This window comes from Octopus sinensis, linkage group LG17 (assembly GCF_006345805.1).
Source record: "Octopus sinensis linkage group LG17, ASM634580v1, whole genome shotgun sequence".
Taxonomy (NCBI): Eukaryota; Metazoa; Mollusca; class Cephalopoda; order Octopoda; family Octopodidae; genus Octopus; species Octopus sinensis.
Genome location: NC_043013.1, coordinates 15362140 through 15387522, shown reverse-complemented (window position 1 = coordinate 15387522; position 25383 = coordinate 15362140). Strand labels below are relative to the sequence as shown.

The 25383-nt window shown below is 36.5% G+C and overlaps 2 protein-coding genes across 4 annotated transcripts in view; one reads left to right on the top strand and one right to left on the bottom strand.

The window, feature by feature from the left end:
• Positions 1 to 25383, bottom strand: part of LOC115220775 (pre-mRNA-splicing factor ATP-dependent RNA helicase PRP16) — a 109920-nt gene that overhangs the window by 49853 nt on the left and 34684 nt on the right. The window lies entirely within an intron of this gene.
• LOC115220776 (toll-like receptor 6) lies at positions 1969 to 25383 on the top strand. 3 transcript variants are annotated; one of them, XM_036510370.1, is made up of 2 exons: positions 1969 to 2169; positions 23258 to 25383. In XM_036510370.1, exon 2 carries the CDS (start codon positions 23276 to 23278, stop codon positions 24944 to 24946), a length of 1671 nt encoding a protein of 556 aa, XP_036366263.1. In that variant the 5' UTR covers positions 1969 to 2169; positions 23258 to 23275; the 3' UTR covers positions 24947 to 25383. The 3 variants fall into 3 exon arrangements, with proteins under 3 accessions (XP_036366263.1, XP_029646784.1, XP_029646782.1); XM_029790924.2 differs by having other exon boundaries at positions 23255 to 25383; XM_029790922.2 differs by lacking the exon at positions 1969 to 2169 and adding an exon at positions 2490 to 2755 and having other exon boundaries at positions 23255 to 25383.

Genomic DNA, 25383 nt, shown 5'->3' with positions numbered 1-25383 from the left:
GCTTGACTAAAGCCACTAACGAAACGATTGGTCAAAACGTTGATGACGTCACGCTACGCTGGACTGACCACCTAACAGACATTATAAAACCCGAACAACTCACAAGACTCACTAGAATCACCCAGCGAACATCCACCATAGGTCATCACAATTGCTCAAGGTAAAAATGAATTCCTCGCTCTTTCGGGAACATCAATCTTCTGTATTGACTACTTTCCACCACTTTGATCTGTTTTTTGTATTGAATACGTATCGCCACCGTGGGCCACTGCATCGAACACTTTGAACATATAGCATGAATGAACTTACTTCAAACTATATTTGAACTTTAAAGATGTCTGACTCCGTTGTGTATTATAAATGAATTTCTTGTGTTTGACGGCATGAGCTGTCTTTTTTTGTATATAACTCTTTTTGATAAGGTTCATTTCAGGAACTGAAACATAGGCAGAATGTATGATGCGTGTGTACGAACAGCCATGCTACATGGCAGTGAAACATGGGCCGTGACTGCTGAGGATATGCGTAAGCTCGCAAGAAATGAAGCCAGTATGCTCCGATGGATGTGTAATGCCGGTACTCACACTCGGCAGAGTGTAAGTACCTTGAGAGAAAAGCTGGACCTAAGAAGCATCAGTTGTGGTGTGCAAGAGAGACGTATGCGCTGGTATGGTCATGTGGCGAGAATGGATGAAGATAGTTGTGTGAAAAAGTGCCACACCCTAGCGGTTGAGGGAACCTGTGAAAGAGGCAGACCCAGGAAAACCTGGGACGAGGTGGTGAAGCACGACCTTCGAACTTTAGGTCTCACTGAGGAAATGACTAGAGACCGAGACCTCTGGAAGTGTGCTGTGCGCGAGAAGACCCGGCAGGACAAGTGAGTCCATAACCCGTGGCCTTCTACATGGGATGGAGCCAGCCTACGTATGCATACCTTCCCTTCTTGGGACACAAAACTCTACTTGTGAAGACGTGTTGAGGCAAGTTAGGATCAGAATCGAAATCGATCAATGGAAATTGCGGATGTGTTACCAGTGCCGGTGGATGTCGAAACTCTACTTGTGAAGACCCGTTGAGGCAAGTGAGGATCAGAATCGAAATCGATCAATGGAAATCGATCAATGGAAATTGCAGATGTGTTACCAGTGCCGGTGGCATGTAAGAGAACTTTCCGTTTCGCGACCGTTGCCAGCACCGCCCCGTTTCGTGTCCGTGCCAGCCTTGCCTGGCCCTCGTGCCGGTGGCACATAAAAAGCACCATCCGTTCGTGGCCGTTTGCCAGCTCTGTCTGGCACCAGTGCGGGTGGCACGTAAAAAGCACCCACTACACTCACGGAGTGGTTGGCGTTAGGAAGGGCATCCAGCCGTAGAAACACTGCCAGATTTGACTGGGCCTGATGAAGCCTTCTGGCTTCACAGACCCCAGTAGAACCGTCCAACCCATGCTAGCATGGAAAACGGACGCTAAACGATGATGATGATGATGATGATATAAAAATTAAAAATTGTATAATATAGCAGCATTTTCGAACTTCATTTTTTACAAATATATACATACATATATATATACATACATATACACATACATATACATATATATACACATATATAGACATATATATATACATACATATATACACATATATATATATATATACATATACACATATATATACATACATATATATATATATACATACATAGCATGGCCACAGCTCATTAGCTGAAACTGGAAAAATCAAAATCAAAATCATACATACATATACATATACACATATTATATATATATATATATATATATATATACACACACACGCACACAAACACACATATTTAGATACACAGAGTCACACACACACACACACACCCTTTCATTAAAGTGTTTCAAAACTTTTGTGCCATCCCCATATCCCCCACCCACTTTTACTTCAAACAGGAATCTTTTCTCATCGAATAGAATTAGTAAAAGTTTTGCACACAACACCAAAGTAACCACACCACACATATAGTGTGGTGTGCACACTCACACACACACACACACACACACCTACACACAAACACCCTCTTATTACAGAGGTACAGAATTCTGAGGGAACATTTCTGAAAGAACACATATTCAAGAACAACTAAAGAAGACACACAGTTCTGGAGTAGCTTTGGATTTGATTTGTAAGTTTAATTTAATCCAAGACAAAATTTGCATAAACAGAAACAAACAAACAAAAGCAAAAACAAAAAAAAAGAAAAAGGAAAAACTCAAATTTTTATACTTAAGTTACACACACACACACACGAATATATATATATATATATATATATATATATATATATATATACTGTATTTTCTTGAGAATAAGTAGCATCCATAGGTTAATGTTAAATCAAGTATAAAATAATACAACTTACACACAACTAACTACAGTATACATACATACACACACACACACATATATATATAAATAACACACACACACACACATATATATATAATTTTAAAATAGGATAAAATCTTTATAAGAATTTATCAACCTTTACAAAAATTTACTGAATTCATTACTGAGCCGGTGTATATATATATATTATATACATATAAGCCCAAAGGCATATAAGAATTGTTTCAAAGTCTAGTTTCATTCCCCCACCACCATCTATAAACAAATCAAAAAAAAAAAAAGGATGGGTACTAAAACCTTGAAGAAAAGGTGAAGAAAGTAAAATCAGTAAACCAGAAGGACTTAACACTGATTGATACCAGGTAAGAGACATGATCTCTTAAATTATCACACCATTAATCTTATATCTGTAAATCTTACATAGTGTTCATAAATACTGGTTATCTTTTTGCTACTGAGAATCACCCCAACATCCACGTGGGTATAAACATGTATATGCAAAGGCACACGCACATAAGAGTCATATATGTGTGTGTGTGTGTGTGTGTGTGTGTATTCCAATCATATTGTTTCACTTCAAATATTTCAGTTATCTTATCTAGCAAGCACATGTGTGTGTAGAGGTGGGTAAGTATGCATGCATGGACGAGTGTACCCAAGTACGTGAAGGGGGAGCATAAATATGTTACAAATAATAAAAGGTATATATGTATGAGTGTGTATGTATACATACATACATACATAGAGAGAGAGAAAAGAGAGAGAGAGAGAGATAATGATGCAAATAAACAACTGAAACTGCTTGGACTAGCTATACAAAATATACATACATACAAACATGTATGTATACAAACATACATACATATAAATATGTAAATAGAGAGGAAATAAAAGCTGAAAATATTCAGATGATGAACACTCATGTATAAATATAATGATATTTATATATTTATTTCTTTACTGCCCATGGGGTGGGGCTAAACATAGAGGGGGCAAACAACGACAGACAAAGGGATTAAGTCGATTACATAGACCCCAGTGTGTAACTGGTACTTATTTAATCGACCGCAAAAGGATGAGAGGCAAAGTTGACCTCAGTGGAATTTGAACTCAGAGCATAACGACAAAATACCTATTTCTTTACTACTCACAAGAGGCTAAACACAGAGGGGACAAACAAGGACAGACAAACGGATTAAGTTGATTACATCAACCCCAGTGTGTAACTGGTACTTATTTAATCGACCGCAAAAGAATGAAAGGCAAAGATGACCTCAGTGGAATTTGAACTCAGAACATAGCCAGACAAAATACCACTATGCATTTCACCCGACATGCTAATGATTCTGCCAGCTTGCCGCTCTTAAGATATTTATATATTAACAGAGCAAGCTTGTACAGAGTACAAAGACACAGAAAATTAAGAGGAGAAAGTATAGCATTACAGGTCCAACAACTGTTTCTGGATTTATTAAATTATTTTATAATGTTGGCAGATGTAGTTCACAAAATGTGATGGATATACAACCAATAGTGGAATCATATAAACATTAGTTAGATTCAGCCTATGTCTTCAGGGTGGAGGGATAGGTATCTCTGTGTCTTTGTACCCTGTGTAAGTTTACTCTGTTAATAAATAAATATCTACATATTTATACATGAATACTCATCATCGGAATATTTTCAGTTTTTATTTTCTCTCTGTTTACATGTTTCTATATATGTACCACTCTTTCGTTCCACAGACCTAGTCCTCAGTAAAGATTTTAGAGTGTAAGTTCAAATCATCTGAATGCTAAGTGTTTGCTATATTGAGTATTTCTGGATCTCATCTGTTGACTAAATATATATACGTTTGTACATATACATACATACACATATGCATACATATATACTATACACACATATATATGCATATATACTTATATATATACAAGACATGTCACTAAAGAAAATTACATTTATTTATAGACATCTCTATCTATCTATCTATAAACTTTTAATACTTTTGATATAATAATAAAAAAATTTTTTTTTAAATAAAAATAATAATAATAAAAATATAAAAAATAAAAAAATTAATTAATTAATTAATAAAATAATATATAAATATAAAAATATACATACATACATATATATATATATATATATTTGTATATATATATATAAAATTTATAAGTTTAAATTATTTGAATAATTTTTTATTTTTAACTTTTATATTTTAAATGAATTTTATGTATTGGCTTATGTTTTTCACTGTTTGATTTGACTAATAGTGGTTTTATCTCTAATTTAATATAATATAATATAATATATTTATACTATAAAATTGGATTTAATCCTAAATCTCATTTTTCCCTGTAAGTTTGGATTTATTCCCTAATATTATTATAATATATATATATAAACATAGACATCTCTCTCTCTCATATATGTATGTATATATATATATATCTAATATGTGGGTGTATGTATGTATTCATATATATATATATATATACACACACACACACACACACATATGTATACATATATAAATATACATGCATACACATAAACATACATATATACATAAATAAATTAAAATAAAAAATGGAAAAGCAAAACATTCGGCATCACTCAAAAAAACATGTAACTTAGATTGGGAATATAAACAGAATCTCTTACAGCTGTTTCTTAGAATAGCCAAGCATGCGAATTAAGATATTGAGTAAGAATTCCATAAGATCATTTGGAGTGAAATATATGTGTGTTCCATATTACCATAATCGAATAAATAATAGATTTGTAGGTAAGGTCCATATAAGATAAAGTATGTACATGAGCATCTATGTTTCAAATACAGATACACAAGCATATATACATATATTCTTTTATTCTTTTACTTGTTTCACTCACTTGATTGTGGCCATGCTGAAGCACTGCCTTTAGATGAACAAATAAACTCCAGGACCTATTCTTTGTAAGCTTAGTACTTATACTATCGTTCTCTTTTGCTGAACCACTAAGTTACAAGGATGTAAACACACCAGCATCAGTTGTCAAGCGATGGTGGGGAGACAAACACAAACACACACACTCATATATATATACAATGAGCTTCTTTCAGTTTCCATCTACCAAATCCACTCACAAGGCTTTGGTCAACCCGAGGCTATAGCAGAAGACACTTGCCCAAGGTGCCTCGCAGTAGGACTGAACCTGAAACCATGTGGTTGGTAAGCGAGCTAACCCTTACCACACAGCCACTCCTGCACTTATATATGTGTGTATGTATATAGACACATACACACACACACACACACAGATAACACAAAACACTTTATGCTCACCAGAAAACAGGATAGATAGTAGGTTGAAAATGCTATATCTCTACCAAATGAGGAATGTAGGAGGCAACATAGACTAGTGACTTAAGAAGGAGATGGAGAGCAATGGCATAAGACAATTCAGAAAAGGAAAGCGTGGAAACTGAAAGATTTCTTTGTTGGACATATGTTCAGACAGATCCTTGGTGAAGCATATGCAGTGAGGGAAAAGATAATCATCATCATCATCATTATTTAACTTCCCCTTTCCATGCTGGTATGGGTTGGATGGCGACCCGACTGCTTTGGCAAGATTTCTATGGCTGAATGCCCTTCCTAACACCAAACCCGTATATAGACTAACAAGGTACTTGTATGTTAATAAATGCACTTTCACACTTTCATACAGTAGACCTGAATTAGCTTAATTACATAATTACATAATCAGTTTACCTAATTGTATAGATAAATAACTGGAACCTCCCCATCCTTATAAACATCCCACCACACAAGTTACCCACATCACTGTGATACCGCTTGGCCCTTGTATACTCCTTAAAGAGAGATAAATACCAACTTGTGCCTGTCCATACATATCTTTATCTGAGAGATGAAAACACAACAAACTTACAAATAACTACACAGGATATCCTAACTTTCGCATTGGTGCTCTCTACAGGCTATCAGTTGTTTGATAAGCCGTTCATTCAAAAAACACCCATCTACTCTACACACCATTGTGAACTGCATATACATGAAATTATGGACTGCAGATGCAACCAATATGCATAAAGGGACAATATAATCAGAGACTACACTATGTACAAGGAATTCTTGTTGTGAAGTTGACTGGTGTCATTTAGTTGTTTCATTATAATTATATTGTGTAATCTGATCTAGCTGTAGAAACACTGCCAGATCAGACCGGAGCCTGGAGCAGCCTTCTGGCTTCCCAGATCCCTGGTCTAACCGTCCAACCCATGCTAGCATGGAGAACGGACGTTAAACGATGATGATGATGATGATGTGATACGTAACATTCTTGTGTCTGTGTGTCCAATTTATCCATGTGTACTTACATGGCTACGTATCCACACCCAATTGTATATATGTAGGTGCCTATTCTTATACACATATACAGATGTGGAAGTACCTATGTACAGAAATGTGTTAAAGTGTATCAATCCACAAAGATGTACCTATGGACATATGTTAATGTGTCTATGTATACATAGCGTGGCTGTGTGGTAAGAAGCTTGCTTCCCAACCACATGGGTCTGGGTTCAGTCCCACTATTTGGCACCTTATATATATATATAATTCTTGTGTTGTTGACATTAACAAGTCATTCAAATTGCAGTCCTTTAAGCTCTCAATTTCTTTTATAAATTCTTCTCTCGACTTTTCTCACTCTTAGAGAACAAGTAATAGTGATTTCTCCTAAGAAGGCCTCTTATTCCTCAATATTCCCACGTTTTTGATGTCATACAATACTACAATGCACCTACCTTAAATAGGCTCTCACCAATGGGAAATATTCTTAATTTAGCTTTCATTCATTATCTGGCAACTTTTGTTAGTTTCAGTTACCTGTTAGTCAAAGGTATGAAAGTACACAACCAGTGGTTAAGGTGTTACGCTCACAATTGTACAATCACAGTTTCAATTCCTGAACCAAGTGGTATGTTGTGCTCTTGAGCTAAACACATCATCTCACGTTACTCCAGACCACCTAGGTGTGAATGGGTTCCAACAATTCATCCCGCAACAGAATGGCATCCCCATTCAGTAGCAGGGGTTTCTCAGTCACTTATATGCCATGGAAACCAATCTGAGTCCTGAGACTTTATGAGTCTCAGGACTCATGATTGAGCAAAATCTGAGTCTCACAAAAGTAATTGCTAATTGCCTACGTTCGTTAGATTTTCTCTGAGTGAGTGAGTAAGAGTGAGTGAGTGAGTAAAAGTGTGTGTGTGTGTGTGTGTGTGTGTGTGTGTGTGTGTCTGTGTGTGTGTGTGTTTTTTTTTTTTTTTTTTTCATCTGTTAATATATTTGCACAGGCAAAGCATCAAGCCGGCAGAATTAGTTAGCATGCTGAAAGAAATGCTTAGCAGCATTGTGCTTGTCTTCTGAGTTCAAATCCCGGTGAAGTTGACTTTGCCTTTCATCCTTTTAACCCTTTCATTACCGTATTTATTTTCAGATGCTCTGTGTTTCTTTCAATTATTTTAAATATGACAAAGAATTTTGAAAAATAACTTAGCTACCATTCAGCTAGTGTCAGAAACAAATTGTGACAAAGGTTTGGTGGAAGATTTTAATTCAAAACTTAAGAAAACAAGACGTTTGTACGAGAGAGCCAGAGGCAGTTTCAGCTGGGTTGGTAACGAAAGGGTTAAGGGTCAATAAAATAATTACCAGTTGAATACTGATGTCGATGTAACCGACTTAACCTCTCCCTAAAATTGCTGGCCCTGTGCCAAAATCTATAACCGATATATTTATATGGGCATACGTGTGCAAATATGTCTAAATACAGGTGTGCGTGTGTATAAGTGTTTTTGAGACATGCTTACATGTTCATATGAGTTTGTGGGTGGGTGTATGTGTGAACGTATGTACACATTTATGGGATAGGCAAATGTGTGTATGAGCATTAATACATTGTATATTTCTTTTGTATCTCTGTGTCCAACTTACTTGCAAACAACTCCTATACGTATGTATATATATATATATATATAAAAGTACAAAGTGAGATAGAGGTTATGAGTGATGATTGAAAGAAATCTATTCCTCTATTTTCTTATTTTGTATTTATATATATATATATTTATGTATATATATATATATATATATATATATATATATATATATATACACACACACACACACACACAGATATATATATATATATATACAAATCAACATCAGTGGAAATTGCAGCTGTGGTTAAGCGAACCATCCGATCGTTTGTCCGTTGCCAGCCTCACCTGGCCCCCATGCTGGTAGCACGTAAAAGCACCATCCGTTCGTGTTCATTGCCAGCCTCGCCTGGCCCCCGTGCCGGTGGCACGTAAAAACACCATCCGTTCGTGGCCGTTTGCCAGCTCTGTGTGGCACCTGTGCAGGTGGCACGTAAAAAGCACCCACTACACTCAGGAGTGGTTGGCGTTAGGAAGAGCATCCAGCCATAGAAACACTGCCAAATCTGACTGGGCCTGATGAAGCCTTCCGGCTTCACAGACCCCAGTTAAACCGTCCAACCCATGCTAGCATGGAAAACGGACGCTAAAATGATGATGATGATGATGATGATACACATACAAACACAGATATATATATATTTGCATTTAAACACAATAATATACCCCACCGAAATGGCCATAGGGAATTTAGTAAATATGGTTTCCTCTTTTTTAACTATAAGGCCTCTCTTATTCGATAAGTAATTTTATAAGACTTTCTAAACGATGAACCTTTATTTTATTTTACATTATATATTATATATTTTTATTTGATTCCTCTATTTATATATTTTTATATACCTATATATTTATATATTACTTTATACTATATTTTTACATCTTACCTTCTAGGTGTTGTAATGGTTTTTGTTTTTTTTTAAATATATTTTTCTTAATCGCTAAAGTATTAACTTTTTACCGTGATGAACTGTAATCGCATATATTCAAACATTTTTTCTCGCACTTTCTTATATGCTTGTACAGATGAATTATATTCCATCTTCCGTGATGTCTAAATGTATATTCTATGATTAAATGTTCGAGTTATGAAATGTTATTGGATGACCTTGCATTTGTTTGTTCTATAACTTTAGTTTGATATTTGCATATATACATACATATGCATGTATATATACATATAGATACATAAATAGACATAAATATATGCATGTATATACGCATACATGTGTGTGTGCATGTACATATATATATAGGGTGCAATGAGTAAATTGCTGCCATTACACATCTTTAATTTCATGCTTCCACATTGTTTTTGATTTTGCTGACTACACAGTATAGTAGGGTCAGTTGGGCACCATCTGTGAAAAAAACAGTACCATAATGCAATTCACTCAGCCATTTAGAACAACATACTGTACTGCTGGGCAGTTGTGCCAGAAGCTCCAATAAGAACATTTCAGAGTGTCTGGGTGTCAATCTGAGGACATGTACCGAGAGTGATAAAAATCAAACATCCAGTCAACATCATAGTGTTTGGAGTGACCACTAGTGATGATGTTATGCCTCTATTCATCTTCCCACACAGCCTCAGACTCAACATGGAGGCCCACATCAAGTGCCTGGAGGAGATAGTGCTGCTCTGGGTCAAGAGGGTGGCTACCGGAAGACCCTATGTCTGGCAACTGGACTCTGCACCATGCGACACAAGCAGGAGAACCTAGTCATGGCTGTCAGACAATTTCTGCAACCACATCACCCCTAACATCTGGCCACCCAACTCCCCAGACTCCAACCCCCTTGATTATTAAGTGTAGGATGCAGTTCAGTGAGAGACCAACAAAACTCCTTGTAACACCAAAGATGAATTGAAGGCAAGGATTATGGTAGCATTCACCAACTTAAACAAGGAGACCATCCAGAAGAGTTTCCAAAATTGTCTGGAGACCTTGGTTGAAGCCAATGGTGATTTTATTGAAAAAATGTTTCTTTAATATTTCAAGATTTTTTATGTAATATATATTATGTAAATATATTGTTAAAATGAGATGTCAGTGTTAGTTTCATTTTTGCATAATTTAGACAGTTTATTCACTGCAACCTGTATATAAGAGAAAATGAGATGACAAAGAAATAAACTATTATCATATGAACTTCATAAGCTTAAAGCTGTATCTGCTATAAGATGCAGTGAACTCACAGTTGAGTACCTGAGTTACATAAGGTACTACTCAGACACTCAACTATGGGATACACCTAGGGATAGGGGGATACACCAGACTCCAGTCTGATTTGGCATGGTGGGTGCCCTTCCTAATGTCAACCACATTACAGAGTGTGCTGGATGCTTTTACGTGTTGCCACACATAAGAGTCACACTTTTACGTGTTGCCACACAGGAGCTTTTACATGCCGCTGCACAGGCACTTCTAAGTGGCACTACACAGGCGCTTTTACATGGCACCGCCATGAGTGCTTTACACCACCAGAGGATAAGTCTCAACACTTCTGCTGCAGGGTATAGGGTACGGGTCTTCTTGAATACAGCCAGGTACCAGGTATCTCGAGCTTGCCTGAAAGGTTCAGCTTCCTGAGATTATTCTTCAATATATATATATATATATATATATATATATATATAATGAAGAACAAACACAATAAAACAACAACGCGAGGACATGGCACATGTAAAGTATTAGCAGACGCTCGGAGAAGGAAAGAAAGTTGAAATTTATAGAAAAACAAAAGACAAAGACAGGTGTATGAACAACAAGCAAGTGTATTAGTTTGACGCTCAAGAAAATGGAAAAGTCTTTTATGGTTTGAGCCTATGTTCTTCAACAGAAAGGAATCAGAGAAAATTAAATGTAGGTAGCACGTAAAAAGCACCCACTACACTTATGGAGTGGTTGGCGTTACAAAGGGCATCCAGCTGTAGAAACACTGCCAGATCAGACTGGTGCAGCCTCCTGGCTTCTCAGACCGCGGTCGAACCGTCCAACCCATGCTAGCATGGAAAGCGGACGTTAAATGATGACGATGAAAACAGAGAGAATGAAAAAAACTTGTAGATATCAGCAATCCAGCATGGTGAATGATATATATCATTTAACATCCATCTCTTTTCTGTGTGTGTGTGTGTGTGTGTGTGCAGTAATACAATTTGTTACAAACCTCAGCGAAAGGAATTTTTCATTTCAATAGAGATGGCAAACTAAAGAGTCAAAGGTTTAAGAAACAACATAAGCACACAGTTGTTTTTTACATGGCACCAACATAGGTGCTTTCTATGTGACACCAACACAGATGTCTTTTATGTGGCACCAACACAGATGACTTTTACATGACACCTACATAGATGCCTTTGACATGGCACCAACACAGATGTCTTTTATGTGTTGTTTTTTTACATGGCACCAACATAGGTGCTTTCTATGTGGCACCAACACTGATGTCTTTTACGAGGCAATGACACGGGTTCTTTTTACATGGCACCAGCACAGGTGCTTTTTACTATATCTCTATAGGTGCACACATGGCTGCATGGTTAAGGAGTTAGTGTTGCAACCATGTGGTTTCAGGTTTAGTCCCACTGCATGCCACCATGAGCAAGTGTCTTCTACTATAGTTCCCGACTGGCCAATGCCTTCTGAGTGAATTTGATAGACAGAAACCATGCGGAAGCCAACCAGGTGTAACTCTGTGTGTGTGTGTGTGTGTGTGAGCGCGTGCGTGAGGTAAGAAGCTTGCCTCCCAACCACATGGTTCCAGGTTCAGTCCCACTGTGTGACCCCTTGGCAAGTGTCTTCTACTATGACCTTGGGCTGACCAAAGCCTTGTGAGTGGATTTGATAGATAGAAACTGAAAGAAGTCTGTCATATATATATATATATATATATATATATATCCTCTCTCTCTCCATGATAAGTTAACAACCTGTAACAGAACATGAGTACTGAACTCATAGCAGTTCTGAACTTTTTTTTTAATGAAAAATTAAAAAAAAACCTTTGTGCTCAGGTAATTTATTGAGAATGTTTCAGATGATTATAAATTGAATTTTGGAAACAGAGAAAAACAAAAAAGAGAGAGAGTGAGAGTGAAAGAGAGATAACAGTGAAAAATATGTGTTGACTCTTACTAGATTCAACACGTTTACTGGTCTACTGTTACATACTGATAAATAGCTTATCAGCGACAATGTTACTAATGTACCGAGGGCAAAATTACTAATTGTTCATAGTGTCAAATAACTGATAAATTTCTCAGAAACAAACACGCAAAAAAACATCCATAAATTTTAATACATAGGAAAATGTGTAAATTATGGTGGATTTGTTAATCATCATCATCATCATTTAACGTCCGCTTTCCATGCTAGCATGGGTTGGACGATTTGACTGAGGGCTGGCGAACCAGACTCCAATCTGATCTGGCAGAGTTTCTACAGCTGAATGCCCTTCCGAAGGCCAATATAAAAACAAAATAAATCTTTTGTCATTTAACTTTCACTTGCTTCAGTCATTGGACTGCAGTCCTTCTGGACACTGCCTCAAAGAGTTTAGTGGAATAAATCATCCCTGGTTCCTTTTCTTTTTCTTAAGTCTGGTCCTTATTCAGTCAGTCTCTTTTGCCAAATCCCTAATTTACAGGGATACAAACAAAGTAACATGAGCTATCAAGCAGTATTGGAAGACAAACTCAAACACACACACACACACACACACACAATGACAGGCTTCCACAATGTTTCCATCAACCAAATTAACTGACAAAGCAGTGATCAGTCTGGAGTTATACATGCTAACATGGGAACAGATTGCTTGAGATTACTCACTGTGGAATAATGTCGCACCGTCTGAACGTGGCAGATGCCAGCGCTGCCTGACTGGCATCCGTGTCGGAGACACGTAAAAGCACCAACCGATCGTGGCCATTTGCCAGTCTCCTCTGACCCTTGTGCCGGTGGCGTGTAAAAAGCACCAACCAATCGTGGCCGTGGCAAAGTTAGTCATTGTGGTGAATTTGAACTCAGAAAATATATTTCTTTACTACCCACAAGGGGCTAAACACAGAGGGGACAAACAAGGACAGACAAAGGGATTAAGTCGATTACATCGACCCCAGTGCGTAACTGGTACTTAATTTATCGACCCCGAAAGGATGAAAGGCAAAATCGACCTCGGCGGAATTTGAACTCAGAACGTAGCGGCAGACGAAATACCTATTTCTTTACTACCCACAAGGGGCTAAACACAGAGGGGACAAACAAGGACAGACAAAGGGATTAAGTCGATTACATCGACCCCAGTGCGTAACTGGTACTTAATTTATTGACCCTGAAAGGATGAAGTCAAAGTCGACCTTGGCAGAATTTGAACTCAGAATGTAATGGCAGACGAAATACGGCTACGCAGCATTTTGCCCGGCATGCTAACGTTTCTGCCAGCTCGCCGCCTTCCAACTCAGAAATTAAAGAGACATAACCACATCCTGTGAAACAGTGTATTAACACGATGAACAGATGTACTGACTATTTATTTTTACATTATTGTACTGACCCTGTTACAAGGTTATATCTGTGATGTTTTGCCTTCAGGTTTCATGCATACATAATTCTGTGACATTCAAGTCACAACTACACATCATAACTTTTGTAATAAACCTGATAGTAACTTAAGCAAATAAACAATGCAAATGAATAATAATAATAACAGTTTCTTTTGTTTGTCATAGTAGCATCAGGAGAGAGGATCATTACAGGGACAGTTTATAATTTGTGTGGAGGGTTACATAAAAGATAGGGGGGGAAGAGGGGGTGCAGAGATGAAATAAAAAGTAAACATAATATACAAAATATGTGAATACATGAATGATGCAATTCTCCAGATACAGGAGAACCTCCAACAAAGACCAATCGATGAAACCTACAGAACCAGGATCACCCTGACCACCAAAGGCATGGGCCCTCACCCAACTGTTGTACTTCAATCTACAAGGGCATGCCTAATAATAATAATAATAATGATGATGATGATGATGATAACAGTTTCAAATTTTGTCACAAGGCCAGCAATGTTGAGGGGAGAGGATAAGTCGATTAGATTGACTCATGCTCAACTGGTACTTATTTTATCAACTTCAAAAAGATGAAAGGCAAAACTGACCTCGGCAGAATAATTCACCTCAGGAAACATGGGTGTTTTGTTCGTAGACCTTTTGAGTGGGATGAGCTACTTGACCTGAAGAAAATTCTAACTGGATCCCACTTGCAAGGTCATGCATAGTTTATCTTGATATGAGATCACCATGTCATACACATATGGTTGTGATGTAACTCTAATTTCGAGGGGAGGGAAAAATCAACTACATCAATCCCAGTATTTGACTAGTATTTTATTTTACCACTCCCAAAAGGATGAAAGCCGAACCTGATGCCAGTGAGATTTGAACTCAGAACATAGAGCCAAAAGAAGTGCCACAGAAAATGTTGGCTGATGCATTCATGATTCTTGCCAACTCGCTATCTAATAGCAAAAATAAATTTTAAATTCTGGCACAAACTTAGCAACAAATTATATCGACCCCAGTGCTCAATGCCACTTATTTTATCAACCCCACCAAAAGGATGAAAGTCAAGTTGACCTCAGCAGAATTTGAACCCAGAATGTAAAGAATCTGAAGAAATGCAGCCAAGCATTTTGTCCAATGCACTAATGCCAACTCACCACCAAATAATAATAATAATAATAATAATACTTTCTACTATAGGTACAAGGCCTGAAATTTGGGAGAGTGGGGACAGTCAATTACATCGACCTAAGTACACAATTGGTACTTATTTTATCGACCCCGAAAGAGTGAAAGGCAAAGTCAACCTCGGCGGAATTTGAACTCAGAACATAGCGATGGGAGAAATACCTATTTCTTTACTACCCACAAGGGGCTAAACACAGAGAGGACAAACAAGGACAGACAAACGGATTAAGTCGATTATATTGACACCAGTGCATAACTGGTACTTAATTTATCGACCCTGAAAGAATGAAAGACAAAGTCAACCTCGGCGGAATTTGAACTCAGAACGTAATGGCAGACAAAATACGACTACGCATTTCGCCCGGTGTGCTAACGTTTCTGCCAGCTTGCCGCCTAATCTTTTCTACAATAGGAAACAGGGCCTGAAATTTTGGACGGAGAGGCATAATCAATTACATCAATCCCAGCATGCAACTGGTACTTATTTCACTGACCCACCGAAAGGACGAAGAGCAAAGTTGGTCTTGGCAGAATTTAAATTCAGAATGTAAAACTGGACAAAATGCTGCTAAGAATTTTTCCCAGAATGCTAATAATAATGATGATGATGATGATGATGATTATTTTTATTTGCCACCAGGGTGAAAGATGAGTGGGGACAGACAACAAGACAGATATAAAGTGTGGGAGTTTACACAGAATAAAACGATAAAAAGAAAAAAAAAATAATAATAATAATAATATTCTCCACCACACTCTATTGTTGCTTTATCCACACAGAAAATATCTTTTATTTCATTTCTATCTATTTTTTTTTTTTTTACTTTTTATTTATTTAAATATTTTCACTCTTTAACCGAGAACTCATGAAAGTAAAATATGAGAATATCTTTAGAGTGTTTTGTCATTTCAGTATTGACATTTGTGAGGTAATCCTGTCAGGAACACAGCCTATTGTTGTTGTTGTTGTTGTTGTGATTGTTCTTGTTCTCCTTTTACACAGTATTATTATTATTATTATTATCATTATTATTATTATCATTATCATTATTATTATTATTATTATTATGTTACCATCATCCTTGTTATTACAACTATCTGATGTCGGGTATATTACATAATAGGAATGTGTACTTTAAATTCATTGTAGTAGTGGTGAGGTTTCTTTAACAATTTTCTATTCACCTACTTTTGAGAACCAATGTTTATTTTCCCAATAAACATCCCAGCATAGTTCTTAAACTGAGTTAATCTCTTTCTTTTCAAAGACCGAATCAAATTTACATATATTTATGGGTGGGGTGTATGTATGTATACATATATATGTGTATGTGTGGTCTATATATGCATGCATATGTGTATATATATATATATATATATATATATATATATACACACACACACACAAATACATGCATATATATATATATATATATATATATATACATATATATATATATACACACACACACACATATATATATATATATATATATATATATATATATATATATATATATACACACACACAAAACGCACAGGTATATTAACTGTATGGTAAGAGGCTTGCTTCCCAACCACATGATTCCGGGTTCACTCCCACTGTATAGTACATTGGGCAATTGTTTCTACTATAGCCTCAGGCCAACCAGAACCTTGTAAGTGGATTTCATTGACAGAAACTGAAAGAAACCCATTGTATATATGTGTGTATATGTATATATATATATATATATATATATATATATATATATATATATAGAAATTCGGGGTGAGTACTTGATAATTATAAGCACCTGTGTATACCGTTTGGTGGTGTAGGTGGTGGAGTAAATTGATCAAAATAAAAACATGATGCGAAGGATTCAGCGGTACATATGTTTCGGGCCTTTATTAGACAGATTTATAACAATGCATAATGTATGTCTGTGGCCTTCTTCAGCCGCGCACAACAGCTTCCACAAGGACATGTCCTTGTGGAAGCTGTTGTGCGCGGCTGAAGAAGGCCACAGACATACATTATGCATTGTTATAAATCTGTCTAATAAAGGCCCGAAACATATGTACCGCTGAATCCTTCGCATCATGTTTTTATTTTGATCAATATATATATATATATATATATATATATATATATATATATATATATATATATATATATATATCTTCTATTCTTTTACTTGTTTCAGTCATTTGACTGCGACCATGCTAGAGCACCACCTTAAAGAATTTATGCTGAATAAATCAACCCCAGGACTTATTCATTGTAAGCCTGGTACTTATTCTATCAGTGTCTTTATCTGAACTGCTAGATTGAAGGGAACATAAACACACCAACATCAGTTATCAAACAATGCTGGGGTAACACAGACAGAAAGACACTCACACATAAATATATACACATATATATATATATATATATATATATATATATATATATATACAACAAGCTTCTTTCAGTTTCCATCTACCAAATCCACTCACAAGGCTTTGGTCAGCCCAAAGCTACTGTAGAAGACACTTGTGTAAGGCACCACACAATGGGACCTAACCCAGAACCCAGTGGGTGGGAAGCAAGCTTCTTACCACACAGCCATGCCTGTGCCTATATATACATATACCTATTTCTATTTCTTTACTACCCACAAGGGGCTAAACACAGGGAGGACAAACAAGGACAGACAGACGGATTAAGTCGAGTATATCGACCCCAGTGCGTAACTGCGACCCCGAAAGGATGAAAGGCAAAGTCGACCTCGGCGGAATTTGACCTCAGAACGTAGTGGCAGACGAAATACCGCTGAGCATTTCGCCCAGAGTGCTAATGATTCTGCCAGCTCGCCGCCTTATATATACATATACCATCATCCTTATTTAATGTCAGCTTTCCATGCTGGCAAAGGTTGGACAGTTTCAGATGAAGCTGGCCAGCTGGGAACTGTCCAAACTCCAACTGTCTGTTGTGGCATGGATGCCATTCTTAATGCCAGCCACTTAATAGTATGTGGGGTACCCTTTATGTGCCAGTGGCACGAGTGCATTTGCACAGCACTGGCACAGGTGCATTTAAGTAGCACTGGCATGGGTGCATTTACGCAGCACTAGCACAGGTGCTTTTTATGTGACATCAGCATCTGAAAGGACAAGCCTGTACATATGGAAGACACCAATTTTACTTGACACACCTTTTCAAGTACAGCAAATCCCCACATCTCCCAGTCCCTTGTCATTTCCTCAGTGAGGTCCAGTGTCCAAAGTTCTTTTCTCACAACTCCATCCTACATCTTCCTAGATCTACCCCTTCCATAGGTACCCTTCACAATTAGAGCTCAGCACTTAGTTTATGCAGTTGTCTTCAACCATACGCATCCAGAACTACATAAGAAGACCATTACCTCCTGTCTAAAGACTTTTATTAAAACAACCACGTCTTAACTATATAAATACAGCTGTCTCCAGAAACACATATTAAGATCAACTCCTGTCAAAAAAGTTTCTTATACAGCCCTTTAGCATTCACATTATTCTGTCAAATGTAATGCTTATTTATTTACATTGTTTTAAATTAATCCTGCATTATCTCATAGCTTTGAGATTTCAAATCCTTGTTGCTTATTTTGATTATAATCACCCCATTTGATTTATATGGATAATACCATACCAAATTCTGGTGCCTTTAACTTAAGTACCATATTCATCTGAACATATATATATATATATATATATATATATATATATATATATATATATATATATATATATATGTATATATATACACACACATATATATATGTATGTAAATATGTATATGTGTGTGTGTGTGTGTATATATGTATGCATATTGTATATCTATACACACACATATGTTTATGTGCACAATAGTATATACATGTCATATGTTTCGTGCACATATTTTTATTAACTATAACATACATTTGTCCGCTTGATAATTTCCCCCCTGTTTTAAAGTGTTCTTTAAATGTACAAGTGTGTTTTGTATTATCGTTAACTATTTCTTTTATAAACTTTGTGCTTGAAGGTAAAATAAAATTACAATAAACAAATTTGAGTGAAGACGCGTGGCCTAGTGGTTAGGGGATTGCACTCATGAGCACAAAAATCATGGTTTCAATTCCCATACCAGGTAGTGCATTGTGTTCTTGGACAAAACACTTCATTTCATGTTGTTCCATTCCACTGAGCTAAAAAAATGAGTAACGTTGTAAAAGACTGGTGCTCCATTCAGGGTGGATATTTCCTCATCTTTTGAACAACAAATGGCTCATTGGTGAGACATAATTTCATGGAGGATTGTAAACAAATGACAGTGATTTTAACTGACCTTTGTTTACAGTCAGCACGTACAAGTCAAGACAAAGGAAATACACAAACACGCACATGCATGCCTCTAATCTGAAACGAGTTAGTCTGGCCATAAAATACTACCTCAAGTAATTAACCCATTCCATGCTAATATGGAAAAGCAAACATTAAATGAACATATATTTATAAAGTGTGTGTGTGTGTATAAATATATGAAAGGCTTCTTCTTGTTTCTATCTAATAAATTTCACTCACACGGCACTGGTCAACTCACAGCTACAATAAAAGATAGCAGTTGATAGTATCAACATACTGAGAATTAACTCTTAAGCCACATGGTTCCAAAGTGAACTTTATAACCCGACAGCCATATATACAATCATCATCATCATCATTTAACATCCACTCTTCTATGATTGCATGGATTAGATGGAATTCACTGAGGTAGACTTTTTTTGTGGTTGGACGCCCTTCCTGTCACCAACCCTCACCTGTTTCCAAGCATGGCAATATTTCCTCATTACCTGAGATGTTTTGCATGAAAGACTGGAAGTGAAAAGCCCTTGTATGATACTGATGTGCATTTGCAATTATTACATGATGTCAAGACAAGGGTACACACAAACACACACACACATATATATACATATACATGATGGGTTTCTCAAACCCGCTTGGAATGCTTTGGTTAATCCGAGGGCTGTTGTAGAAGATATTTGCCTAAGGTGCTACACAGTGGAACTGAACTTGAGACCACATGGCTGGGAAGCAAGCCACACAGCCATACCTACATGGTTTGGATATTTTTTTTTCCTTTACTACCCACAAGGGGCTAAACATAGAAGGGACAAACAAGGACAGACAAAGGGATTAAGTCGATTACATCGACCCCAGTGCGTAACTGGTACTTAATTTATCGACCCTGAAAGGATGAAAGGCAAAGTCGACCTCGGTGGAATTTGAGCTCAGAACGTAACGACAGACGAAATACTGTTAAGCATTTCGCCCGGCGTGCTAATGTCTCTGCCAGCTCACCGCTGGTGTGGATATAAGTTAACCCTTTAGCATTTAAACCAGCTATATATCCAACCCAAATATTCTACCTGTTTTATATTCAAACTGGCCAGATTGAACCTCTCACACTTACCTACAATGCCATTCTAAAAATGAACAGTCACATCATCAAAATCTTGAATTCATGAGATAATGCATGATTAATTCAAAACAACATAAATAAACAAACATTACATTTAACAAAGTAATTTGAATGCTAAAATGTTAATCTAAGTCACAAATTGACCTGATTATGCACATAACTAAAAAAAAAAAGAGGACAATACAGACTGATCTGAAACACTTAACTAGATTTAAATCTTCCAATTACAGAAATGTACTAACATAAAAGGCACCAATCAAGTGTGATCGTTACCAGTGTTGTCTTATTGGCACCTGTGCCGGTGGCATGTGTAAAAAGATTCGAGCGAGGTCATTGCCAGTACCACCTGACTGGGCCCGTGCCAGTGGCACATAAAAGCACCCACTACGCTCTTGGAGTGGTTGGCGTTAGGAAGGGCATCCAGCTGTAGAAACTCTGCCAGATCGAGATTGGAGCCAGGTGCAGCTATCTGGTTCACCAGCCCTCAGTCAAAATCGTCCAACCCATGCTAGCATGGAAAGCGGACATTAAACGATGATGATGATGATGATGAAGGTGTACATAGGAGCCAATAATCAAGTATCGTTACTATACAATAAGAAAATGGGTAGTTGGAATTAGTTACAAAAGTTTCTCAAGCGTAGTAAATTTCCATTTAATAAAAATGAGAATGTGTGTTAAGAGCGATTTGAAGACAGTGGTGGGTTATTTAATAAATTTGCTTTTGTAGAACACCTGTTGTGATATGAAAAATGTAAAAAGTTGTCTGCATTAGTCACATGTTACATAAATCTAGTTTGAGGTCTTGGGGTGAAATAAAGGCTCAAAGAAAGTAGTTTAATCCTTTTCTTGCCAACTTGATCTTATGTTACCAACCAACATATATTATGTATTCATATCTAGATTAATAAATCTATGTAAAGCATGTGTCTACCTAATGATAACACTTGATTTTATATAACACTTGTCCAATGCTGTCTGACATTCTTAAAACATAATTCTTCTGTTCACCAATTTTTCTTGGTGGGCTGTTTTCCCTTTTTCCTTTACAAAATTCTTGTTTAAAAACAAACGCTAAATTTCAGCTTGATCACTGATTTTTAAATCACTGTTGCTAGTGTTCATTTTTAATGGCTATATTAACTGAAAATTGAAACACAACCACAAGCTTCACTGAATAAAACACCAATTTCTAACAAACAAACAAAAAAATATTGGAATAGTGAAAGTAATAATGGATCAACACTAGAGAAAGAAAAGTAAAAAGACTTAGTGTTGTTGACTGATTTAAATCCTTATTGCTTACTTTGATTTATTTATCATCATCCTCATCATTTAACGTCTGTTTTTCCATGCTAGCATGGGTTGGACGGTTCGACCGGGGTCTGAGAAGCCAGGAGGCTGCACTAGGCTCCAGTCTGATCTGGCAGTGTTTCTACAGTTGGATGCCCTTCCTAACGCCAACCACTCCGTGAGTGTAGTGGGTGCTTTTTACGTGCCACCAGCACAGGTGCCAGGCGAGGCTGGCAACAGCCACGATTGGTTGGCGCATTTTACGTGCCACCGGCACTGGCATCGGCCACATTCAGATGGTACTTTTTACGTGCCACCGGCACAGGGATCACAACTACAATTTCCATTGATTTTTGATGTTGATGTACTTGACTCAATAGGTCTCCTCAAGCACAGGGTCGAAACAAGTGTTTCTTTACTTGCCACCTGCACAGGAGTCAGTCCAGCAGCACTGGCAACGGCCAGGTGCCAGTTATAAGATTTGGTTCCTCAATGCAAATATTCCACGCAATCACTGATAGTGATGTTAGCTATACAGAGAAGACTAATTAAGGGCTTGTACATGCTTGGACAATTTCAGACCCTCCTTACTCAATATATCTAATGAGGGGCATTTAGAAGCTACCAAGGATTATCAACTGTACAAGGGACATGTGAGTTGTATTAAAGCTACAAAACACAAAAGGAATGGTAAAGTAATAAAGGCCAGAAGTGTTTCTGGCAATAGTTATAATGTATATATTTGTGTATTTGTTTCTGTGTTTGTCCCCGCACCATCGCTTGACAACCGATCTTGGTTTGTTTATGTCCCCATAACTTAGCGGTTCAGCAAAAGAAACCGATAGAATAAGTACTAGGCTTGCAAAGAATAAGTCCTAGGGTCAATTTGTTCAACTAAAGGTGGCACTCCAGCATAGTTGCAGTCAAATAAGTGAAACAAGTAATATATATATATATACTAGCAGTATAACCCAGCCTTGCCCAGGATTAAGTTACGATTATTAAGCTAATCAAGTTTTATTTCAAACCAAACTAAGTAATATTGACATCAAATTTGGGTGAAATCCATTGAAATTGGTTTATATATATTGCATATGTTTTTTGCCAAATAAACTCATGCACTATATATTTGTTCTTATTGTGTTCTTATTGTAATTCATGTCCATTGTCCGGAAATCTTTCGTCACACACCTGTGACCTCTTCGATAACACTTTTCATCTTTGTGTGTGCTCTTGCTCCACTTATTTCATTCTGCTCTTCAATTCATATAACTGTATATTATTTTTCAACTAATTTGATTTTTTTTTTTTTCCAGCAGATACCATTCTACAGAAAAATGTTGCAACATTTACTGATTGTTACTTGGCTGTTTGGTGCTACATTAACATCGTATGCTTTGAATTATTCACCAGACTCTATCAACTTGAACTGCTTCAACTGTACCTACAGCAATGTCACCTTCTTTCAACTGTCATATAATAATATTTCCTCTATTTCAATTACTAACAACAATATGCTGCAACTAAATTTCAATCAAAACCAAAATGATTCCATACTTATCAACCTCGGGTCGATGCCCAATCTTCAAGGACTAAATGTATCCAACAACAAGTTGTTAGATTTTCCTTACAGTTTACTCAGCTACCCAAAATGGCAAACACTAGATATCAGTTCCAATGGAATTATTTATCTAACCAAGCCAATAGTAACAAACAGCCTACATCTACATCTACAAAATAACCAAATACAGGAACTTTCTGACAGCCTTTTCCAGGATTCTCCAAATCTGGAAATACTGGACTTGTCTAATAACAAATTAAAACAGATCAAACTGGAAACATTTAGCAATCTAAAAAATCTTTCAAGTTTGAATTTATCAAAAAATCAAATTCAAACAATTTATGGCCCCTTGTCCCTTTCTAAGCTCAACAGTTTGGATCTGTCTGAAAATTTAATCCAAGCCCTATCAAAAAACATGTTCAGTGAAGTCCCGTTAAACCTTAATGAACTTGACCTCAGTCATAATAAACTGACTGAGATTTCGTCAGATGCTTTCATTCAACTTTTATCATTGAAAGATTTTTCTCTACAAGGAAACAATATAACAAAATCTATAAACTCTCTCCGTTTGCCGTACCATTTGATAAACTTCGACTTGAGTAACTGTTCACTACAGGAAATTGATCAGTGCAAATTCCAAAATCTAAAAGACATCCAAAATTTAAACCTTGAGCATAATTCTCTGCTTTGTAACTGTCATTTGAATTCAATTATAAACATGTATGGTTCTTCAGTTCACATCAAGACCTGCAGGAATTCCAGCGAAGAGATAGACAAAGCACTCATTAATAGTTTGGAATTAAATTGCAAGCCCCAAACTTGTAACAACTGGAATCCAAATATCAACTCTGATGCTTCTTCCAATTTGAATGTTAGCACCGAAATTGAGAAAGGCCGGGTGAGAATTAAGTGGATGACAAGTTTGATAGTGAATCAGTTCCATGTTTCAATCAAAGACTCGTCAGAAAATCAGTTAGAGGACATTACACTGAAATACGAACATGAATATTCGTTTGATACTGACTCCGCATTTGTCACGTACCACATATGTGTCAACGCTCTGGACAGAGACGACGACGTCATTTCAAAAAAATGTATCAGTGTTTTCATGAAGGATGCAAACATTATAACAGGAATTGTGGCAGGGTTATTAGCATTGATACCTTGTGTTTTTGGATTAATTTATGTCACATGTAAAGATCGGAACTACCATAGACTAAACAGCAATATGCAGACCATTACAAAACCAGTACAGAAATCTGATCTTCAGCAAACTAATGACAAGAAGGTACCAGCTAAACTGGCAGCACCACAAGGAAATCACAATCAAGGGTTTCAGTCGGATAATGATAAATTAAACTCACAATATGAAAATGTAGAGAAACTACCTCAAACTAGTGTAGAAATTCCAGAAAATCCTAACAATAACCAACTTACATATCTATAAATATTTTCTTTTATGTCAGAACATTGGTGGATACTGAAAACAAAAACTGTTTCTGTTTAAACTTTCACCATACATAATACTAACAATGTCAAATGTAAAAACAATGTATTCATATAGAGTAGAGAGTCTTGTCTAAGGTCTCCTTCCTCTTCATTTCATGATATTGACTGGTGTTAGATTAAATTGATGCATTCATGATGAAATGATAAAATAAAATGTGATTTACTGAATATTTAAAACAGAGAGTGGTTGGATGCAATACAGGGTGACCTATTGAAAAAGGTCGTAAAAAAACCAGTTCGAACAAAATTCACAATCTTTATAACAGAACTCAGCATTTTTGAATGCTAAAAGATTACATTGGAACATTTAAGGAAGAATTTTACCACAGAAAAAAAATTAATAATAAATCTAAAAATAAAAAAATTCCTTTTAAA

What these genes read in the sequence shown, in the direction of transcription:
- LOC115220776 (XM_036510370.1), top strand. Translation starts at nt 23,276, where the DNA reads ATGTTGCAACATTTACTGATTGTTACTTGGCTGTTTGGTGCTACATTA.